Genomic DNA, 21,818 nt, shown 5'->3' on the forward strand with positions numbered 1-21,818 from the left:
CCTGCTATAGGTAGAAGGGCTATCGAGGCACCAGACATGTACTCGAAAGACAGTATACTAGATATACAACGACAGGTTCACGTCAGAATACCAAGACTAGAGCTTACATCCGAATTACAATATGTGGATATTCTGACCACTTCCGCCTGGGTTCGCTCTTTGTTGTGGCAGTATGCTGCTTCTCGCTTCATGCTCTCTTCATCCACGTCAATCGAGCCTCTTTCATTCGATTACCCTCTATCAATTGCCAAGGATTATCTGGAATGTCTTTCTCACGTCTCTATTGAGTCTATGCGCAGTCATGGATATGGGATGGTAAGAAATTGTCCTTTGCATCTATTCAGACATAGAAGGGACTGTGGTGCTAATTATGATATTTTTGACAGGAGATCAAGCTTCTTCAAGTCGCGAACTCAGTTCTCGACACTGTGCTGTGTGTGCCAGACCTTCTTAACTATCAGACGTGTCGTTTCGGGCCGGTGGATGCGGTTATTGCGATTGAGCAGTTATTGTCACAGGTCGGGGGTACTAAGTCAGAGAGGCTTTCCATGCTGCATCAGCGACTAGCTCAGGTCCCTTCTTCAAACACTATACCTCTGATGCTAGAGCCCCCTGATCAAGAAGAGCGTAGTGATTGTGTTGCATAGGATCAATGTAAAACATTGGTTTACTCGGTACGATCTCAAACACTAAGTTCATATAGATATCTTTCGGGGTGGAATGGATAATGTCGACGAGGTTGTGGAATATCTGACTGGGCTCTTCAGTCAATAGGCGGCAAAACAATAAAGAATGTTAGGGCAGCAGGTTCGCATGAATTAGTGCCGAATGCCAGGACATCTCCTGCAGAAATAGAGGTGAAAAACAACGTTGCACCTAATTAAGAAGATAAGCCCCGACTAGGTATCATTGCACGTTTCGACTCTTCCAACAGTGATTATTACTGCCATCGCTTTCTTCAATTATGCCTTGATTAGAGTGCCGAAAAAAGGAGCGAAATTCATGACGACGCCGGTTCATTCTTTGGCTCGCTCCAACACTCAGAAAATTAGATCTTCAAACTTATTCAACTCAAGTTCTGGCGAAAAATGCATCGAATCATAAACCTTTCATTGGAATCCCCCTCGCTGTTCCAGGGTGTGATGTGGCTGAATTAGCGGAATCTAAACTGGCTCGCTGCGACTAACCACTTTCCCTCTCCTTGTGACCTCTTTCCTTCTGCCTATGAATACAGCTGGTTCGCTTAGAACACGCTACTCTCTATTTGGAAATGGCGTCGCTAAACTCGGTGGTACCCCATAAGATTCATTTGAAGCAACTTTTGCTGGGTTTAGTGTGATTCTCGCATAAGCCCCCCCGCGTCCTCGCTCGGTTGCACCGAAAAACGGAGCGAAAAAAAGGGTGTAACAACCCAACCAGGGCCTTTTTTGGCCTCCCTCAATTGAGCTTAGTTTTACACTGCCGGGGAACTCGCCATTTTCGGACAAAACAGAAGGAACTGTGGCTGTCAAACCGTATTTCTCCACAATCTCCCCGCAAAAATTAGAGCGACCATGTGGTCCATGAGAAGCGCTTGCTTGCATACTCAAGTGTAGAACACGATGATGAGTTTCCTGCAGTGAAGGAAAATGTTGATATAAACACGATGGTCCTCCGTCCACAGTCACTCATCTCAAGCTCGTGCCTTATTAATAGATCACCCCGATCTGAATTCGCCTTTATTCCATCTTTCCCCCCTCCTGAAGCTTGGGATAAGTCCTAGCCAATCTAGAGTCATGGAGGACCTGAAGACGGCTACCCATCTTGAGCATCACCTTGCGGTGCCAGCGCAGTCGCTGGGCGAGAATACCATCGGAATCGACGATGAAGTCCTTCTGCAAATGTCCGAGCAAATCCCGGACTTCGCGAATCTGGTCGAAAAAGCCCGTCGAGCGTCCAACTTTGAGCATCACTTAACCAACTGGGATGCGTTCAAACTCTTTCCGAAAGCGGTTGCTTTCTCTTTTATCCTGTCCCTTGCCATCATCATGGAAGGATATGACACTTCTCTCCTCGGCTCTTTCTACGCCTACCCGACATTCCAGGAGCGATTCGGGGTTCCCTCGAAGGAGGGTGGATATCAAGTCACGTCGAACTGGCAAACCGGTTTGCAGAATGGAACCAATGTCGGTCAAATATGCGGCCTTCTTATTGCCGGTCTCGTCGCAGATCGTTGGGGGTATAGGAAAACTATGCTCGGCGCTTTGGTTGCCCTGGTCGGCTTCATTTTCATCATGTTCTTCGCCGACAATATTGGAATGCTATTTGCCGGCGAGGTTCTTTGTGGCATCCCTTGGGGTGCCTTCCAGACCTTGACAACTACCTATGCTGCCGAGGTTAGCCCTATTATTCTTCGTCCGTACCTGACCACTTACGTGAATCTTTGTTGGGTTACCGGTCAATTCATCTCAACTGGAATCTTGCGAGGTCTACTGGGTCGCACCGACGAATGGGGCTGGCGAATCCCCTACGCTATTCAATGGATCTGGCCTATTCCAATTATCATCGGCGTTCTCTTTGCCCCCGAATCTCCTTGGTGGTTGGTACGTCACGGAAAGATTGAAGAAGCAAAGCGGTCACTCAGTCGATTGGCCAGTCCTGGTGACTCGGAATATGAAACTGATGATGCCATTGCGCTGATAATCATCACCAACACTCACGAGAGGCTGACCCGAAAAGGAGTTACCTACTGGGATTGTCTTAAAGGAGTTAATCGTCGCCGTACCGAGATCGTATGCTGTGTTTGGATGTGTCAGGTCTTTTGTGGAATCTGGTACGGCGGCAACATTGTCTACTTTCTCCAACAAATTAGCTTCAGTAACACCCAAGCTTTCGATTTTGGTCTCGGCGTCAACGCCATCGGTTGGTGTGGTACCGTCTGCTCTTGGTTTGTGATGCAGCGAGTGGGCCGGCGAAAGCTGTTTGTCACTGGCCTGGGTATCATGTTCACGGTGCTGATGCTGGTTGGTTTTCTGGGTATTCCGAGCCAGGTTTCTCCCGGTCTGAGCTATTCGTCTGCTGCTCTTCTCCTCGTCTTCGTCTTCACCTACGACCTCACTGTCGGTCCCGTCACCTACTGTCTCATCTCTGAGATCCCGTCGACTCGTCTTCGAATCAAGAGCGCAGTACTCGCCCGTAACTGCTACAACATCGCCAGTATCATTGCCAACTTCCTCAATCCCCCCATTCTCAACCCCACTGCCTGGAACCTCAAGGGCAAAGGGGGTTTCATCTGGGCACCACTTTGTCTTCTTTGCTTCGTTTGGTCATTCTTTCGTCTGCCGGAACCCAAGGGGCGCACTGCAAGTGAACTCGATATTTTGTTTGAGAAGAGGATTTCGGCTAGGAAGTTCTCTGAGTTCGAGGTCACCCCGTTCCGCTCCAACAACTTCGAAGTTATTTCCGACAGTGCTATTCTTGCTGAGAAGCAGTAGTTTTGAGATAGGAAAGGCTGAGACTAACTTCTATGTCATTGATTATTCAATCCATCAAATCACTATGTTCGGCTATGGTGGACGGAGCAATGGAGAATGTCTTGTGTATGTATTCAACAAACGTGGAATATATTTCAATATATTTAGTTTCTTTATGTTAATTTCCGATAGGATACTTTTAATTTACAATGTACGGGGCAGATTCTGGTTAATTGCTCCGTCTTCGGATTTAGAGACATGCCGTCAAGAGCGGAAGGTCTTCGGGAAATGGTAAAACGAATATTGCTTTCCTCACAATCCCGCCAGCGTGTTTGAGGCCATCCTAATGAAGCAGTACCAGCCCGAAATATCGGGATCCTACAACTGGGTTGCCCTCTCCCCCTAGATTTGCATCAAGTGACGTGCAAAGCTGACCAATTCTAGGAGCCCATCAACCTCTCACACAGTTGGAAAAGAATCCCTCTCTCCAGTTCTCTAAATGCCTCAGCTTGTCCTTCCATGTCATTGTTTCCACAGTCTATCTAAACCCGGAAGACATTCCCATACACTGACCAGCGCCACCTTCTAGTCGCTCAATTGCCCTACCAGTGAATACAGGTCAATCGTGATTACTATTCTTGGGGCAAAGGGTAGTGAACTCCTGCTCATGAAACTTGCTAAGGCTGCATCGTCGCACAGCAATTCTAGACTGTATCCTCAACTTTAGGTACCTTGGAGGTATCCACGGCGGCAGTTCCGATCTTCAGGCGGCCCACCTCGATTCAAGGCACGTGACCGTGTATACTTCTCAGACACGGCGAAAGCAGCTTGAAACAGTCTTGGTTGCAGCTTGAAGATGGTTGGATTTGACTTGGATCTACTCCTGATTACACAATATACTCTTAGTACCTATGTTTTACTTGATAATCACTCAGAATCGCATCTTTACAGTGGATGTGTCATGGATCGTGGCGGTGGCTGTATTGGTAATACCAGCCGCCCCAATCGACCTGACTTTTGCCCCTCTCTCTTTTCCTCTCTTTCTCTTCCTTCTTTTCCGACTCCCGCACAAAGACCCCAAGCTGTAAGTGTTGTCTTGTTGTACCCCATCCATCGCCATCCATCATCGTCCTTCGTTCGTTCCTGGATCTATCCTCCCTCTCTCTTCTCTGTCTGTCCCACTGAGACTCTCTACAGAAAACATCTCTCTTTTTTCGCCCCTCCCTCTACATCCCACCTCCGTCCGGTTCGTCCTCGCGTCACATCTTCGACATGGCTCTGAAGAGAATTAACAAGGAGCTCACTGACCTCGGCCGGTATGATATTCCACACCTTCTTCCTGCTCCTTCTCTTCCTTGTCGCCGGCGCTCTGGGAGATGTGGTCCGGCCTCATCCTGCCTATCGCCATCACCGTTGCGGGCCTTGCAAACTGACCTGGTTGTTTCTTTTACGCAGGGATCCCCCCTCCTCGTGCTCCGCTGGTCCCGTTGGTGATGATTTGGTATGCTCTCCCGATTCCTGGCTGCGATTCCCCTCGGTCGCCGCCCGATCAGGTGTCGTTGCTAGTGGGGCAGAAAATTGCCCCTCTGCGTCTCTGACGGTCGATCGTGGAAAATGACTTTATCTGACTATCCGACAGTTCCACTGGCAAGCCACGATCATGGGTCCTGGTGACTCGCCATACTCCGGCGGCGTTTTCTTCCTTTCGATCCACTTCCCTACCGACTACCCCTTCAAACCGCCCAAGGTCAACTTCACCACGCGCATCTACCACCCCAACATCAACTCAAACGGCAGCATCTGTCTGGACATTCTGCGAGACCAATGGAGCCCGGCTCTGACCATCTCTAAAGGTGGGTGCTTTGTTCCCGTTTCGGATCTCAGCGGGGAGGACATGACTGACTCTACGATTACAGTGTTGCTCTCGATCTGCTCGATGCTCACAGACCCCAACCCGGACGACCCTCTGGTGCCGGAGATCGCGCACGTCTACAAGACGGACCGACCGCGGTACGAGGCGACAGCCCGCGAATGGACGCGCAAGTACGCTATTTGATTTCGAATCTGGCAATTCAACCTGCCCGACCCCACTCATTCCTTCCCTTTCTCGACCACACTGCGTGTCTTCCTCAACCTCCCTCTGCATCTTCTTTCGCTCATAGATCAGATCCCGAAGCCTGGCGTACCGTGGTCGTAGAACCTTGCCTTTATTTTTGCTCTTTTTCTCTCCCCTTGTTGTTTGTTAAACCTCATTCCAACGATCATTTATGACCTCTCATGCATTCATGGCATTTTGTTGTTCTCGGACGGAGGATCCTGCTTTGCTCGGTGCTAAGGGTGTGTTGGGAAGCGCGTGGAGAGAGATCGGGATGGCTGTGTGTGGTGGGCAGATTCGTCTTTTGTCTCAGTCTCAGATAGCACAATCCAGGCAGGCCCGTCTCTGTGTTTTTTTACTCTGTTTCATCCTCGTAGGTCCACGAGAACCCTGTCCACACTCTCGCGGCGAAAAACGGGCCCCGGCCCGGCACAGATGCCCATCTTCGAAAGACCTTGGGAGTCGTCAGCACCGCCCAAAAGAATGCGTTGCAACAACCTACGCTGAATAAAAGGACCGAGATCAAACCCGGCCAATGATAACCCACTCTTCAACAGAATCCGTTGCACGCCATATGCATCCACCCATTTCCCTTGCAGATATTCTGGACTTTGCAACCGCGCCATGGACGGCAGCCCCTCAAATAAAGCAGGCTGATCGGGACTGCTTTCCCGCTGAAAGAGAGTAAGTATATTCGTGCGCATTGCGGCAGCATGGCCCGTGATATCGGCCAGAATCTCCTGGAACAAGGCGATGGTTTGATTTCTTTCCGAGGCGGAAAACGCCGCGCCAAAGACTTCTTGGACCCTGAGGCTGGTTCTTGGGGATCGCAGGAGGAGGCGGTGTCCGTTTTGGAAGCATGCTAGCACGAGGTGTTGTGCAAAGGACCAGGCTGGGTTTGGGGGAGTATCCAGATCCAATGGTGGAGATAGAACTGGCGACGGGAGTTGGAAATACAGTGTGGCTGGAGGTGTAGTTCGAGACAGTGCGGATAACTTTGCCGACTGATCTTTTTTCTCGGGATCTTGTCCGGAGACGCCGACATCAACATCATTGTCTTCATTGTCTTCGTCTCTGGCCCTTTTCGCCAGCGCCACAAACTGCTGCGATAGACTCCAGAGCGATTGCGCGACGTGGGCAGAGTGTCCGAGGTGCTCGTCCTTGAGGAGCATCTCACTAAAGGAGAGAAAGGAGCTGCTCAGATCATCGATCCCACTCTGCATCTCATCCACCTGCTTCTGTAGATCAGTTATGGCATTGTCTTTGCGTTTTCGGAACGCTTGCTGCGCGAGACGGAGCTGATGTCGTCGTTTCTGGGTAATTTAGCGATCAGCTCTGGACATCGTTGTACAGACGAAACTCACCTCCGTGGCTTGGTGCTTCTCCGCGCTCTTGGAAGAGTTCTTTTGCTTGGACTTGCCCATTATTATTGATTCTATGGATATTATTCTTCTGTCTATGTTGACTTGGCAAGGTGTAGCACGCGATAACTATTAAGTGGAAGGAATAGATAGATTATTCATCAGATAATTCAGACCGAGGAATTGCACAACGCCACTACTGCTTAACAATCCGTCCTTGTGTGATCGGACAAAGGAACTACTATCAATGGGAAACCAAATCCGTTGTAAGTCAGCAGTCCGTCAGTCCGAAGTAGATGTAGTTGGATGGTAATCCGTGGACACGGCAGAGCCCAATTCTCCCAAACCCAGACCTGCTCCTTGGCACTTTTATACGGTGGCGTAATCAAGCCATTGATCTTCCACAACCGATGCTCCGCCTCGTCAACATGGTACTCAACGTCGTACCCCCGATCCGCTAGATGGGGTTTCATGATTCGGTCTAAATGTAGTGTGATTTGTTTGTACACGGTCGGTTTCGGGGGACATGGAGCGCGACTCGGGTGATGACGACGCGGACAAAGGGCTTATCCGTGCCCGAATGATGGGTTCTGGTTCTCCCGCCAACGAGCACGTTTTCATTCGTCATTGAGATGAATTAGGCCACCACGTAGAAGGCGGCTAGGCCTGGCCCCGTGTACGTCTTTGTAATGTCCTCTGCGAAGAATTGTTTGGTGGCCGTGTCGGTGAAGATGCTGGGCAGGTGATAGATCTGCCACCGCGGCTTGGTGGAGCACTGTCAATTGTCAATTATCAATTGAAATTTTTAGGTTTTAGAAAGAATGAGAATTAAAAATATAGTTGATTCCTCATGCTTCTTAAATTCGCCCCGTTACATGTGGTTTAGTTGTTGGTCGGGATGAATACTAATCCCCAATTCTCGGAACATGGCATTCGGGCACACCCTTGGATAATCAGCCCGATTCGGCTTTTAGACAATGTCTAGACCCTGATTAGTTAGCTATGTAGCGAATTAGGAAGTTTTTGGAATCTACGCAGTGCCAATCAACATTCAAGAGTCAGCTTGGTAATCCTAAAGGCAGATGATTTGTCTCGTTTGGGAAACACAGAATGATGAGATAGATGATATGACAAATGAAAGCTCCGAGGCTATTGAGACCGTGCCGGACGGATGTTTTGGTGTGAGGCCTGAGCTGAGCAATAACTGATAAGCACTAGCATAATGAAGGACATAGAGGGGAGGCGTTGAGAAGAGGCGTATGATGCATCCAATTCTTGACACAGTATTTATAAAGCCATCATCTTCGCCATGGACCGATTTCACATTCCATTCCATCATTATCTTGCCCCACACCCCCAGCCTTCTGCACAACAACCATGTCCAGTCCCCTCGTCTTTATCACCGGTAGCACGGGCTTCATCGGCTCACAGGTAGCCCCAGATGTCCTGAAAGCAGGATACCGCGTGCGTCTCAGCATCCGCGATCCAAAGCAAGAAGCCGCCCTGCGAGCGCGCTACAGCGACTTTGACAAGAAGTCCATTGAGGTCAGCTTGGTTCCCGACATGTCCAAGCAGGAGTATTTCGATACGGCCCTCAAGGATGTGGACCATGTCTTCCATCTTGCCTCTCCGCTGCCCGCCCCAAGCGGCGAGTTGAAGAAAGATTACATTGATCCCGCTGTGAACGGTACACTGGCAGTTCTCCGTGCTGCGAGTGCTTACCCGCAGATCAAGAAGGTGATTGTTATGTCGTCGATGGCGGGGACAGCACCCGTGCCAAAAGAGAATTTCTTGTACAACGATGAAACGTGGAACGGTCCGTATAACCCTAGACATAAGTTGGAGAAAAAGGAACAAAAAACTAACGGCCGATGCAGAGAATAGCCGCGAGGTCATTCCCGTGGACACCTCGGCCATTTACCCAGATGACTCGATCGGCGGCGCAAAGAAATATGCCTCCTCCAAGATCATGGCTCACCAGGCGACACGCGACTTTCTCAAAAATGAGAACCCCCATTACAACCTGATCACCCTGCACCCAGGCTTCGTGATTGGCGAGAGTCTGATCCAGCAAACAGCGGAGCAGATCAGCGGCGGAAACGTCTTGCTCTGGATGTCTTTAATGAGCAAGCAGCCTTTCCTGGGTACGGCGTGGGTGCATGTTCGCGATGTAGCCGATGCACACGTCAAACTTTTGCAGACGGATCTGCAGACCGGGACGGAGATTATCCTCAGTCGTCCTTTGATTGCTTGGGAGGATGTTGTTTCGTTCGTGAGGAGCAAGTATCCCGATCTGCCGGTGAAACTGGAGCCGCCAATTCCAGGGAAATGCGGTATGAATATTGAGATTGCGGAGAAGAACCTCGGTATTCAGTGGAGAAGTATGGAGACTATTGTGCAGGATTTTCTGGATCAGCAGTTGGCTCTGCAGGCCGCGTCTTAGTTTGGGATATTCATGTTTATGGAAATTTTGATGTATTATGTGAATGTAATGGAAGCTAAGAGTTTTACGTGTTAAACAGCCCGGCTGCCATGCCGACTACTCATCCTAGAAGCAGCCTTACTCCCTCCTCCTCCTCCTCCTCCTTCTTCTTCTCGAGAACTGCCCTTAACACTCCGTTTCGAAGCATGCGATGACTTGGAATGCGTTGAATGGCGTGACCGCGAATGCAAACGAGAGTGTGCATCCGAATGTGAACGTGAAGGTCTGCGCCCACTACTCCCAACCTGGCTGATCGAGTCATCCGGCGTAACTATCGATTCCAGATCAAGCTCTACCACACTTTCGGAAAGCGGCACCGCCCGCGCAGAGAAATATGAATTAGATGCGCTGGAACGCACAGAACACGACGATTGCGGAAGGGGAGTATTGCGCGCCGTTCTCACAGAAGTCGAAGACCCAGCGCGGGAAGAGGCATGACTTCGTCTACGGCGGCTAGACGCTTTGATCGTAGACGCAGAATGCGAGGTCTTGCCATCGTCCTCTCGGTGCGGCCTATCAGTAGCATAGCTAGTGATAAGAGTGCCTGGCTTGCATGGATGTGAGGTTTGGCGGCGCGGCGAGGTCTGACTGGGCGGGTACTCGATTGCACGGAGAGGTAGGTCTTCGGGAATGGAAAAGATGCTTCCCTCGGAGGCGCGACGGTGATTGTCTGTGTGGTTCAAATGCTCTGAGGTGTTGTAAATTGTGCTCGCGCGTGGGTTCTTCGAAGAGGCGCTGTGAATGTGGGATGAGTGTGTACGGGGTGATGAATAGATGCTCCGGGATGGAGGTGCTTCCAGGGCCCGGAGTATCGGTTGCATGTCATATGGATATTGCTGTTCCTCGGACGGTGCTGAAGAAAGAGGTGACATTATTGCAGCATGTTCCCTACGCTGTGGAGGAGGAGGAGGAGGAATGTTCGTCTTTTTGGAAGACTGCGAGTCCCCTCTCACCATGGCATATGCAATCGCCGCACCCGCCGCAGCGCCCATGAGCGTGCCAACAATCGTAGTCGCTTTGATACCATCGCCTGAGGTGGTGTTTTGCACGACATATGACGAAGCAGGTACGGCAGTCGTAGGCGCCTTGGAGGCCGCCCTTACCGTGTTGATTTCGCTGTTGCTACTAGTCTTGGGGACCACAGGTCGGTTCTCTTCCTCAGGTCGATAAACAGCCTCGACGCTATTCCCATCAAAATCAATAACGGCGGCACTATAATACCCGGACTGCGCATTGCGGACCTTCGGCTCGCCGTGGATCTTCCCGCCGGCCTTGAGAGCACAGATGAAGAACGCCCTCACCGCGTCCCTGGACGGAGCGGGAAAGGCGACATGGATGGCGCTGGCGGGGATACTATACATACCACAACAAACGTCACACACAGTCTGTTTAGTCTGGAGGGAAGAGTATACACACCCTGGTTTCTCTTCTGTGATCCAAAAGTCGGCGGGTTCGCCCTGAATCTGCCCGAACCCAATGTAGGCCTCGTGTCGACCGATGAATTGGTAGCCTAGTGGCTGGAGGCAGGACAAGAAGAAAGATGTCGAAGTTGGAAGGTGGGAGACTGTGAGGGTCAGGTGAGAGACTGGCATGACTGTTGGATTATTATGGGCAGAATGAAAGTGAGCAGGGAGTCAGAGTAGTTAGTTAGTAGGTGAAGCCATATATACCCTTTTACCTGGCTACAAAATACGTCTCTGCCCAAGCTGCAAGCGTCCAGACACGGTCAATAATTATACCCGCTGTGGACTCACTAGAGACGTGCCAGGTCAGTCAAGTGGGACCGACGAGGCGGAGAGCGTGCCAAAGTGAGGCGAGTGGGACGAATAGGCGAAACTGACCGCCAGTTTTACCTAAGTATAGAAGGTGAAATTGGCGCCGAAAATAATGACCGTTTTTGAGGCCAGAACAAGCATTCCGACCCGTAACCTTCCTGTCCTGCACCACTATTCTACGCCTGCTGGGCATTATTATTTTGTTCGTCACGCTCTATATACTTCGTCCTATGTGATTGGCTACGGCCCGCGAGCTAACGTACTTAGGGCAAATCTTCGCCAAGCATAACTCACATATCTGTGCTGTCAATCTAGAGTGAGAAGAGCCCGGAAATGGAAGGTAGTTATCCCAATGGAAATGACCTAGGTCAAAGACGGTCAAATGGCTCTTCACCTTACGATGCAGACTGATTCGCATGATAGTATGAAGATACTTCTCGAATGTGGTATAGTTATTAGTGGCTAAGATATATATCGCGAAATCCAACTACATATTACTATGAAAACGATTCATGCTGTTTGAGCTAGGGTTGCCTTCAAACATCTTTGTAATAGTTAAAAGGTGAAGCCAAGGGGATGAAGCTAAGCAATCGAGCATCAGATGACGGTGATGCCGAAGCCATTACGCCGTAGACGCGATCCTGCAAAGTGATTTGGGAGAAATCTTTACAGCAACGTTAACATCGCTGACATGTCTCTGGGGCTCTTTCTTTATTCGCGCTGAATCGAGGCGTCTCTACATGGATTCATTAGAATGTATCGTTCAACTCGCCTAATATTTCTGCTGCTGCGAACCGATAAGCTCACGCTATCTTATCATAGATAATGATTGTGTTGCCTCAGGCAGTGAGCAGCCACGGCACGCGGTGACTCCGATTGTCCTATAGTGAAGATCCTACAGCTCTTGGCTGATAGCTGTCAGCAATGGCATCCCATCCACCATGGTCATCTGCAGGAATGAAGTACAATTACTCCTCTCTTTCGTGGTCCAAACACCCTTGATCTCGAGTACTCGACGGTCTTCTTTTTCGTTCCGTGGAGACGACCAAAGAACATGTTACGTGACGGCGTCAAGTTCCTTCGGTTTACACAAACATAATATGTATTGAATCGTAAAAGCTATATCGGGACCCTATTATAGCAACAGGATCTGCTATGTGCTGTTCACTTTTTCGGGGTCTACTCATCCCAGGGACTGTGGATGGAAGGAAAGGGTCTGGCGGCGAAAAGGAACCAAATGCCATCCAGCCCGACGTCCGGCGGAGGGCGTCGATGATGATGATGTTCGTGACACCCGCACACAGTGTCCCACAGGCATACTCCTCTCGTCCGCAACACGGCACGGACCAAAAGTCGATTTTCCAGAAAGCACAAAACGAGAAGTAAGTGTAGCGGTCCTCCCCCGAAACTGGGCGATATCTTCATCGGTCATCACACTGCGCGTGAACACGTCGTCGCAAGGAAATTCGTGGCCTCGGGGTGGTATGTTGAATCGAGGCGTGAGAGGGCGCACACAGGTTGATGATTGCATGCTAGTCCAGCCCCCGGTGCTTCACAGAATATCCCACACCTCCTCGGCCGCGTGGCAGAACTTGCTACAGGCCACACTGGCACTGAGACTGTAGTTGCTGATACTGATGGTGTCATCCTTGAAGGAGTCGGCAAAGTCATCATAGCCCTTGGCCATGGCGCCGACGAAAATGGCAACGCTCTCCTTCGGGCCCAGCGACTCGATGTAATCCTTGGTGCGCACCACGGGCGCCTCGAAACTCATAGTCACCTTGCGGCAGTTGGGCGGCAGGTGGTCCGTGATCGGGTTCTTGATGACCTTGAGCAGTTTCTCCTGGGAATTCGTCGAGCGGATTGAGAGCCGGTGCAGCAGTTGGACCATCAATCCGGCAAAGCGCTTAAAGGTGCGGGGAATGCGGACGGAGGGGTTGACTTCAATCAAAACGCCCTTGGCCGTGTGGATGTAAATCTGCAGCCGCCCAGCCTTGTTGACCGGGGAATCCAGGAGGGTGAGGAGACACTGTGGTGGGAGAGGTCAGCCAATGATGCGACCGACGGATGCAAATGAACAAACCTGGTGCGTAATATCCGGGCGCGCCTCGCTGATATCCCGGTTCATTTTGCGCATGATCCCGATGTGCTCGTCGCTGTTCAGCAGGGAGTATTTCTCATCCTTGGGCCCGCCCCGGCCGCCGTGGGATGCCCGGTACGTTTCCAGACTGGCATTGGAGAGGATGACGATCAAGCGTTGGGTGTCTTTGTCGTGGGGTGGGATGGGCACATGCTGCTCGGCGACGAGCTGCGGGAGCTCGGGCGGCGGGCAGGACTGGGTCCCTGAGGTGGTGTTAGCCATTGGTGGACGGTGCTGACGGTGGCCGTGTACGCAGCTGAGGGCTGATGGAGGGGGAGGGGGCCAGGGAATGTTGCACCACGGTGGTGATTGGGCAGGCTGAACGGGGGGAGTTGAGAAGGGGAATTTTTCTTCAGCACCACCGACCAAGAAGTCGGCGAGGAAAAGATATGGAGGGGCAAATCAAATCAAGACGAGGACAGAACAGGGATTCAATCCAGCCAACCACCATCATAGGAATCATCATTCAGAACAGGCATATGGGGACATACTCGCGCGCTTTCTCTTTCCTGCTAGCTGTGCGGCGTCCGACATGGTGCAGAGCGGGTGGAGCAGAGTTTTCGAGAAAGTAAATCGAACCACCGGATCGTCGAGGCGAAAGGAGGGGGGAAAAGGACGAAACCGAATCCACCGAATTGAAAAGGATTCAAACGAGGGAAAAGAGGGAGAAGTGAATGAGGGAAAAGAAGAAGAGGAAGAAGGAGAAGACCAGAAGAACAGAAGATGAGGGACCGAAAAAGGCCCACTCCGCCCTCGGTGTCCGTCCTGCTGTTTCGGCAAGACTCGCAGACTACGAACGATGTGTACACGCGGTGACTACAAGACTACTAGATTCATGGTCCGGGATCGTATAGGCAGTCTCTCGTCCTATTATTCTCGTTAGCGCCCTACCCACCGACTTCAGGTCGTCCCGATTCTCGGAGACTGGCAGCCTCACCCGGACCAGTGAGAGGATGGTCCAACGGCGCTTCCCTCTTGTCAGCCTGTCAGACTGGGTCAGACTCTCCACGATCTGCCGGCCTCGCACGCACACCAATAAACCAATTAATCGTCCGCACCCGATGTAGGTTAGCACTAGTTGACCGGCCTGCCCGTGATGATTGGCCGGAGTCCGCCCAACAGCGCCAGACTGCGATCCTCCTAATCTCCTGGGGCGCCCGGGGGTGCCTGGCGATGACGCTGGGCAGGGGCCAATATGATTCCCATCATATAATCATCCCTCATCACCGTGGGGTGGCGACTGACTCGTGGGGAAAGTGTCGAGCAAGGGATAAAGTGCCGCTTCTTCTGACTGGTCCCTGGCCTATTCCAGTTAGCGCGGTCGCCGGAACACGCGCATTTATAGCACTCGCTCACCCCGGACCTCACAACACTTCCCCTGTGCCACATACTGACTGACCAGGGAGATGCCGTGGACTGTCACCAATTCATTCAAGCGGTAGGGAGCTCCGTCGGGCCCAGTGGACTGCATCCCCATCTGATCCTTTCTCTAGAGGCCTCATGAAAACATACGGCAGCAGACCGACCTGGCGCGTCTATGACGACGAGCGAGCCACCAAGAAACGACGCGTCCACCACGAGTCCGACGAGGCCGAGGCCAACCTGCAGTATGCCATCCGAGAATCCTCCGCTGCCGTCTTGTCCAGCCCCTCGCGCCGGAACTCCGTCCTGTCCGAGGCCACCGACCACATCGACGACCTCGACGACCTGACCACCCCCCCCTCCTCGCCACCGCCGCGCCTGAGTCCCCCCCCGGCCAACACGCGCAAACCGACCTTTGCCTTTCTCAAGCGCAAGCACACCAAAGATGCCACACCGCTGTCAGAGGTCAACTCCAACAGCGTGCGCTCGGTGACCGACCCGCCCAAGGCCCCCAAGCCCCCCGTGATGCGCCAGATGCAGATCGACCTGGGGAATGAAGTGCGCAAGACCTGTGCGACGTGCGGCATGGAGTACATTCCGTCCAACCCGGAGGACGCGGCGCTGCATAAGAAATTCCATGAAATGAACGCGACGGGCGTCGATCTGGGCAAGGCCTTTGTCAAGGCCAACGCGTCGCGCTGGGTCTACGAGGCGACGCGCTTTGACGAGGGCTACGTGGTGATTGTGGATCGCAAGGCGACCCCGTCGGCCAAGAACCAGGCGAAGAAGGTGCTCGAGGTGGTCAACAAGGAGTTGTCCTCGCCCGAGATCGAGGACGACGTGCTCTGGAGCCAGATCGAACCACCGCCGCATCTACAGGAGAAGGAAGGGACGGAAAAGGTGGATCGATACCGCGTCTTCTTGCACATGAAGGACAGCCTCTGCGTCGGGGTGTGTCTGACGGAACGCATCTGGGAATCGCGCCCGGTCGCCTCGGAGTCCGGGTCGGACGACACGAACTCGTCCGTCACGGTGGGCGAGGAGACCCACCCGGCCATTGTCGGGGTATCGCGCATCTGGACATCTGGGGCGTCACGGCGGAAAGGCATTGCGCTGGATCTGCTGGACTGCGTGGTGAGCAATTTTATCTATGGGATGGAGATCTCCAAGGGCGAGCTGGCGTTCAGCCAGCCCACGGCCAGTGGCAAGCGGCTGGCCCACAAGTTCTTTGAAGCGGAACAGACGTGGCATGTGTATAACGAGTGATGGAATTGGTGTATGTAAACGGTCGTGGAGCACCTATGGTATGAATAATAGTCAACAAGTCCAGGTTTCCCCAAAGTAGGGTTGGGTTCGGATTCGCCGGATTGGGACATACCTTCTATCTACATCTAGGCCCTCCACCCTTTCTGTCTTCTTCATCCCCCTTCGAGACCCCGCGAGATGTCTGGCCTCAATCCCTTCCGTCCCAGAAATAACAATAATCCACCGCGTGAGTGCCCCTGACTGATTCCCGCCCCTGCCCGAGCTGTCGTGGTTGCTGACCAGAATGCCCCCCCATCCAGCCCACCACCCTGATGCCGGGTCACCACCACCACCACCCCCGATGCCGTCCGCGAGCAAACCCAACGGCATGCCCATCACCGCCCGGTCGCTGGAGATCGAGACCGATGACTCGACCTCATCCGACGAACAAGCCAATCCCTTCCACCCCGACTACTCCGCCAGTGACGACGACGATACAAGCCACGGCAACGACAATCATGATCGACCGCGGCAATCCTTTGGTTCTGCTCCACCCCCAGCTCCATCCGACCCCGATGGATCTTCCACGCCATCGTCAATGGGGCCCTTCCCATCCACAGACCGCAGTCTGGCAACGACCAAAGACAAAAAACCCCCGCCGCCGCCGAGAAGCGTGCATGGGAAGCGCATCCCGACGGCAGATCATCATTCTCGGACGGCTTCCGATCGGCTGTCCTTCCATGCCTCTCCCCCCGAGGCCCTGACGTCCTTACGGGTGTTAGGCTCGTCCCATTCCAACAGGTCCGACTACTTCGCGGGCGAAGCAGTACCATCCGCCGAGTCCGAGACTCCTCAGCGCAGCCGCTCCGAACAGAAGCGCCCACCCACCCCACCGCTCAGCCGGCGGCAGAGCCAGATGCGACGGTCCAAGTCGACCCAGTCGAAATCCAGCACGGGACGATTCAATCCATTATCCGCGGACCCAGAGAGCAACAGCTCTCTACCGCCCAGCCCGGGTCCCTCAGGCCGGTCTCTCGCCTCTTCCTCTTCACCGCAGGACCGCAAGCGTATCAGCATGCCCCCGTCTGCATTTGGAGACTACATGTCTACCGAAGGGGGTTCCTCTCCATCTCGACCACCACCGCCCCCAACCACATCGTCATCCACATCATCGACAACCTTCCAACAAGGCCGACGAGCGTCGTCGTATGGCGCTAGTTCTTCGTCGGCTGCTCCGCCTCCTCCACCACCACGACGCGCCCGAGACTCGACTCTCCGCAGCAGTGAACATCAGGCATCAGCGGCCGAGGAGCCTTTACCTCAACCATCCAATGCGCAGGATATCCTGGCCGATCTGTCTCGATTGCAGAAAGAGGTAGATGATCTCCGGGGGCATTATGAGACTAGTGGCCGGAAAGTCAGCGAGTGATGCAGCAGGCTGTGTCCTTTTCTAGTGTCTTATTTCCTTATATTTCATTAGTGATATGTAATGAGTGAATGAAATAACTACTTGACGAGTTAGTCCATCCCTAGTTGTCGAATCGGACAGCCATGATTGGTTCAGCGGGATGTGACGTCGCGGGGAACCTTCACTTGCTTGGCCTCTTTTTACCTCCTTCCTCTTTCTCTTCCTCTTCTTCTTCTCCATCCTCACTACCACGAACCCCCTTCTCATATTGACTCCCTATCCCACTTCCATTTTCACTAATCCCTGACTGGATACTGTCATCCTCACCATGACTACTCCAACCCTGATCAATCTCCCCCCTCCACCCTCGGACCCCGTCACTCCCTCAGACATGGGCCCGTAAGACCTCCCCTGCGTTCCGTTGCCGTCAGCTTGAATGATTGATCAGATCGGTTGACTGACCTGGGAACTGGAATGATGACATCGCCATCAGAGGCACTCCCAACTCCGGCACCACCTCGTTGTCCGGGCTGTCCACGACGGCCATCAAAGACGGCCACCAGGGCCAACCATTAGCCCACGGCCGACACGCCCACCAATCCTCCTCCGCCTCCACCTCCTCCACCACCACCCTGGACGCCGAGCGCGCCGACCGCATCTCCCGTCTCGCGGGTCTAGAACGAGTCACGACCGCCCGCGCCGGGGGCGGCGGCCACACCTTGGGCGCGCCCACGTCCGTCTCCCATGGCCCGGGCTACTTCGAGAGCCCGGCCACCCTCAAGGAGCGCAGCACTGTCGGCAGCGCCAGCGCGACGGGCAGTGTCGGCGCTCGCACTGGGACGACCTGGGCGTCTGGCAGTGACGCCTACTACGATGGCGACAAGATGAGCGAGGGCCCAGATCCCGACGACGCGGTGTCCAACATCAGTAACATTAGCGACGAAGGCAACGCCAGTCTCGTGGGGTTCGGCGAGGGTGCAAACAGCACCATCAGTGGGCCGACCTCGCAGCGGCCCCCCGGCCTGAATCGCATGTCCTCCGGGGCGAGACCGACTTCAATTGGAAGCAATGTGACGCCGCGTCTGAACCCGCTCGCATCGTATTTGCAGTCGCAGTCGCAGCAGCAGAACCAGTATCCGCATCAGTATGACCATGACATGGGCGGCCGCAATTTCTCTCCCGCGGGCTCGAATACCCCCGAGCCAACGACGGAGGATGCCCGCATGGTCGATGGTATGACTTTCGACGAGGATGTCGTGGATACCACGGCCCGGACACCGCGCCTGGTGACCCCGTCGAGTGAACTCGACACGCCGGGTCGGGAATAAACTAGGTCGGATGATACAGAAAGGAGTTGGGAATGGCGTTGTTTTTTATTGTCTTTTCATTTTCTGTAATCCTATGGTGGATGGAGAAAGGGACAGGAAGACAGGAGAATGGATGGCAACTATGATGTGTATGAAACCAAACCAAAGGATACTCCGGCAACAATCCCTTTTTATTCTTTTTTTTTTTGGCCTATGCTACCTGAACCAATATTGTCTCAAGAATAGTCAGTAGTTTATGTAGGTTAGTACCCAGTCTACCTGGGTACATGGCCGACAATGACGGCATGCCCGCCTCCGAGACACACCCGAATTTTCTTTCTTCCACACCGTTCATCCTCCCTCTTCCCACCACTCACTCCTCTCCCTCTTCACCTACCACTCCCACCTCACCCACCCACGCTCCGCCCCCGAACCGTCGCGGCTCTCTGCTCCCTTCGCAATCTGCTGGCATTGACTTGTCTAGCACCAGAAGTCCGACTGTGAGAAAGTGTTGTTTTCGTCGTCGTCGTCGTTCGTCGCGCCACCCGCGAACCAGCCCCAATTGAGTTCATCGCTCCAACCGCCAAAAACCAGAATTCTTCAAGTGGGCGATATATCCAGTCCAGAGATTTGACGATTTCAATTTCGCTTCGATTCTTCCTTGCTATACTTTACCTGTCGGAAGACACCCTTTTGGCCTTCCTCCTTCGGTCTGTCGAATCGACTCTCGTTTTTGGGTACATACTCCAAGAGAAGATTGTAGAGATCTTCTTCATTGATTTTGGGTCTGGTCATTTGTCGAATTCAGCTTTTTCATCCCGCGCGAATTTCCAAGATGGCGGCTCCGACGCAGCTTGCTTGTGGGTTTTTTTCTTCCCATTTTTCTTTTCCCGTATGGTTGTTAATCTTTGGGTAGTCCGCACGCTCAAGGGCATTGGCATCATGGATGCGGATCCCGTTTATGAGTCTTTACCGGGGTTTGAGAGGTAAGACACCTGGCGGTGTTGTGGTGGTATGATTTGGAGGCTTATTCTTATCGTTGGCAGACCTGAAGGGAACCTCCGCTGCAGCGCGTATTCGCCAGACGGTCGGTACTACGCATGGGCATCGCCTGAGAGGTGTGTTTTCATTCCCCCCCGCCGCTGTCCTGGCTCGGATCTAATCTGACTGAAATAGCGTAACCATCGTTGACGCCTCCGTGGGCCACGTCGTCTCAACCATCGCCGCCGACAACGTCTTCGAGCTCGGCTTCTCCCCGCTCGGCACCTACGTGATCACCTGGCAACGGTCGACCAAGGACGAGAATGGCGACGCAACCAAGAACCTGAAAGTGTGGCGGGCCATTGAGAACCAGCACACGGTGGTGGGCAGCTTCGTGCAGAAGAGCCAGACGGGCTGGAATTTGCAGTACACGCCGGACGAGAAGCTGTGCGCGCGCGTCGTCACCAACGAGGTCCAGTTCTACCAGTCGGACAATTTGCAAACCGTCTGGAATAAATTGCGTGTGGAGGGGGTGTCGGATTTTGCGCTCAGCCCGGGACATCAGACCCATTCGCTTGCGGTGTTTGTTCCCGAGCGCAAGGGTCAGCCTGCTCAGGTTAAGGTCTTTGCTGTACCCCAGTTTGGGGCGCCCGTCTCTCAGAAGAGTTTCTTCAAGGGAGATAAGGTCCAGCTCAAGTGGAATGCCTCCGGGACGACTGTGATTGTCCTCGCGCAGACGGAGGTCGACCGTACGGGGAAAAGTTATTATGGCGAGACCACGCTGTACCTGCTCAGCGCTAGCGGTGCATTCGACTCGCGTGTGGATTTAGGTATGGACTGACTTATCTATGCCTGCACTTCCCTGGCTAACTCTCCGCAGACAAAGAAGGACCCATCCACGATGTCAGCTGGAACCCCAACTCGAAGGAATTCGGTGTCGTGTACGGCTACATGCCCGCGAAGACGACTATCTTCAACATGCGCGGCGTGCCCAAGCACACTTTCCCTCTCAGCCCGCGAAACACGATCCTGTTCTCGCCCCATGGACGATTTGTCCTGGTGGCCGGCTTTGGCAATTTGGCCGGCCAAATGGACATCTACGACCTCGACAAGAACTACCACAAGATCACCACTGTCGAGGCATCCAACGCCAGCGTGTGCGCCTGGTCGCCCGATGGCCAATTCATCCTGACTGCCACGACCAGCCCGCGTCTGCGCGTCGACAACGGCGTGCGCATCTGGCACGTCGGCGGCGGCCTCGTGTACAACGAGGAGATGACCGAGTTGTACGAGGTCACCTGGAGACCCCAGAGCACGACCCAGCACCCGCTGGGTGACCCTCTCAACAAACTGCCGGTGCCTCATCCATCCGCTACGGCATACCTAGCCACCCGCAAAGCCCCTGCCAAACCCGCAGGCGCCTACCGTCCTCCCGGAGCGCGTGGCCAGCTCACCCCGCTAGCCTTCAAGCGCGAGGATCAAGGCGGTGCCGCCTTTGTCCGTGACGGCGTCCCCGGTGCCAGCATGAACGGCTTCGGCAAGCCCCGCCGTCGCGACATCCCCGGCGCCGATCCTGCGGAGGAGTACCTGCCTCCCGGCGCAGCTCCCGGTGGCGGCGTAGCCCTGCCCCCAGGTGCAGACCAGCCCGAGCGGATGTCCAAGTCCGCCGCGAAGAACAAGAAGAAGCGCGAGGCCGCGAAAAAGGCCAAAGACGACGAGGATAGCTCCCCGCCCGCCAACGCGCCTACGGGCCCCAGCCCGGACCGCAATCGCGCCAGAAACAACAAGACTGACCGCAGCGGCAATGCCGTGAACGGGAATGATGCCAAGTCCGCCCCTCCTCCTGCTGCTGCTGCTCCGGCCCCTACTCCGGCCCCTGCCCCTGTCCCTGTCGAGGAGCCTGTTCCCTCGGCACAGGAGAAGAAAATCCGCGGCCTTCTGAAGAAGATCCGCGCAATTGACGAGCTGAAGATGCGGCTGGCCGGTGGGGAGAAGCTGGAGGATACGCAGATGAAGAAGATCCACACGGAGGATTCGGTGCGCAAGGAGTTGGACGGCCTGGGGTACAGTGGTTGACTGGGGTGATTGCATGGTACATGTAGAGTTGTTGTATCGGATAGAGCAGATAGGAAGAAAGGAAATAGGTCGCAAAGCAAAACCAAGCACAGGACAAGAAAACACTGTGACGGTAGACTGGCTAGACATATGTA

The 21,818-nt window shown here is 53.6% G+C and overlaps 10 protein-coding genes across 10 annotated transcripts; 7 read left to right on the forward strand and 3 right to left on the reverse strand.

Moving 5' to 3' along the window:
- Nucleotides 1-1,775: 1,775 nt before the first annotated feature.
- On the forward strand, nt 1,776-3,473 carry PFLUO_LOCUS774 (uncharacterized protein; the record flags this gene model as incomplete). The annotated part of the gene is made up of 1 exon (XM_073785455.1): nt 1,776-3,473. One exon carries the CDS (start codon nt 1,776-1,778, stop codon nt 3,471-3,473), a length of 1,698 nt encoding a protein of 565 aa, XP_073634870.1.
- Nucleotides 3,474-4,724: 1,251 nt separating this feature from the next.
- PFLUO_LOCUS775 (Ubiquitin-conjugating enzyme E2 4) lies at nt 4,725-5,508 on the forward strand (the record flags this gene model as incomplete). Its single annotated transcript, XM_073785466.1, has 4 exons — nt 4,725-4,768; nt 4,908-4,953; nt 5,092-5,305; nt 5,369-5,508. 4 exons carry the CDS (start codon nt 4,725-4,727, stop codon nt 5,506-5,508), a joined length of 444 nt encoding a protein of 147 aa, XP_073634871.1.
- A 404-nt stretch (nt 5,509-5,912) lies between these two features.
- On the reverse strand, nt 5,913-6,971 carry PFLUO_LOCUS776 (uncharacterized protein; the record flags this gene model as incomplete). Its single annotated transcript, XM_073785477.1, has 2 exons — nt 5,913-6,860; nt 6,912-6,971. The coding sequence occupies 2 exons, from the start codon at nt 6,969-6,971 to the stop codon at nt 5,913-5,915; spliced, it is 1,008 nt and encodes a 335-aa protein (XP_073634872.1).
- Nucleotides 6,972-8,285: 1,314 nt separating this feature from the next.
- Nucleotides 8,286-9,351, forward strand: PFLUO_LOCUS777 (uncharacterized protein; the record flags this gene model as incomplete). Its single annotated transcript, XM_073785488.1, has 2 exons — nt 8,286-8,724; nt 8,786-9,351. The coding sequence occupies 2 exons, from the start codon at nt 8,286-8,288 to the stop codon at nt 9,349-9,351; spliced, it is 1,005 nt and encodes a 334-aa protein (XP_073634873.1).
- A 439-nt stretch (nt 9,352-9,790) lies between these two features.
- On the reverse strand, nt 9,791-10,982 carry PFLUO_LOCUS778 (uncharacterized protein; the record flags this gene model as incomplete). Its single annotated transcript, XM_073785499.1, has 3 exons — nt 9,791-9,903; nt 9,980-10,743; nt 10,807-10,982. The coding sequence occupies 3 exons, from the start codon at nt 10,980-10,982 to the stop codon at nt 9,791-9,793; spliced, it is 1,053 nt and encodes a 350-aa protein (XP_073634874.1).
- A 1,735-nt stretch (nt 10,983-12,717) lies between these two features.
- Nucleotides 12,718-13,839, reverse strand: PFLUO_LOCUS779 (18S rRNA pseudouridine methyltransferase; the record flags this gene model as incomplete). The annotated part of the gene is made up of 3 exons (XM_073785510.1): nt 12,718-13,194; nt 13,249-13,508; nt 13,797-13,839. 3 exons carry the CDS (start codon nt 13,837-13,839, stop codon nt 12,718-12,720), a joined length of 780 nt encoding a protein of 259 aa, XP_073634875.1.
- Nucleotides 13,840-14,805: 966 nt separating this feature from the next.
- Nucleotides 14,806-15,933, forward strand: PFLUO_LOCUS780 (uncharacterized protein; the record flags this gene model as incomplete). Its single annotated transcript, XM_073785521.1, has 1 exon — nt 14,806-15,933. One exon carries the CDS (start codon nt 14,806-14,808, stop codon nt 15,931-15,933), a length of 1,128 nt encoding a protein of 375 aa, XP_073634876.1.
- A 340-nt stretch (nt 15,934-16,273) lies between these two features.
- On the forward strand, nt 16,274-17,341 carry PFLUO_LOCUS781 (uncharacterized protein; the record flags this gene model as incomplete). Its single annotated transcript, XM_073785532.1, has 1 exon — nt 16,274-17,341. One exon carries the CDS (start codon nt 16,274-16,276, stop codon nt 17,339-17,341), a length of 1,068 nt encoding a protein of 355 aa, XP_073634877.1.
- A 307-nt stretch (nt 17,342-17,648) lies between these two features.
- On the forward strand, nt 17,649-18,648 carry PFLUO_LOCUS782 (uncharacterized protein; the record flags this gene model as incomplete). The annotated part of the gene is made up of 2 exons (XM_073785543.1): nt 17,649-17,719; nt 17,814-18,648. The coding sequence occupies 2 exons, from the start codon at nt 17,649-17,651 to the stop codon at nt 18,646-18,648; spliced, it is 906 nt and encodes a 301-aa protein (XP_073634878.1).
- An 814-nt stretch (nt 18,649-19,462) lies between these two features.
- On the forward strand, nt 19,463-21,684 carry PFLUO_LOCUS783 (uncharacterized protein; the record flags this gene model as incomplete). Its single annotated transcript, XM_073785555.1, has 5 exons — nt 19,463-19,487; nt 19,544-19,613; nt 19,674-19,745; nt 19,804-20,438; nt 20,489-21,684. 5 exons carry the CDS (start codon nt 19,463-19,465, stop codon nt 21,682-21,684), a joined length of 1,998 nt encoding a protein of 665 aa, XP_073634879.1.
- Nucleotides 21,685-21,818: the final 134 nt, after the last annotated feature.

This window comes from Penicillium psychrofluorescens (assembly GCF_964197705.1).
Source record: "Penicillium psychrofluorescens genome assembly, chromosome: 1".
Lineage (NCBI taxonomy): Eukaryota > Fungi > Ascomycota > Eurotiomycetes > Eurotiales > Aspergillaceae > Penicillium > Penicillium psychrofluorescens.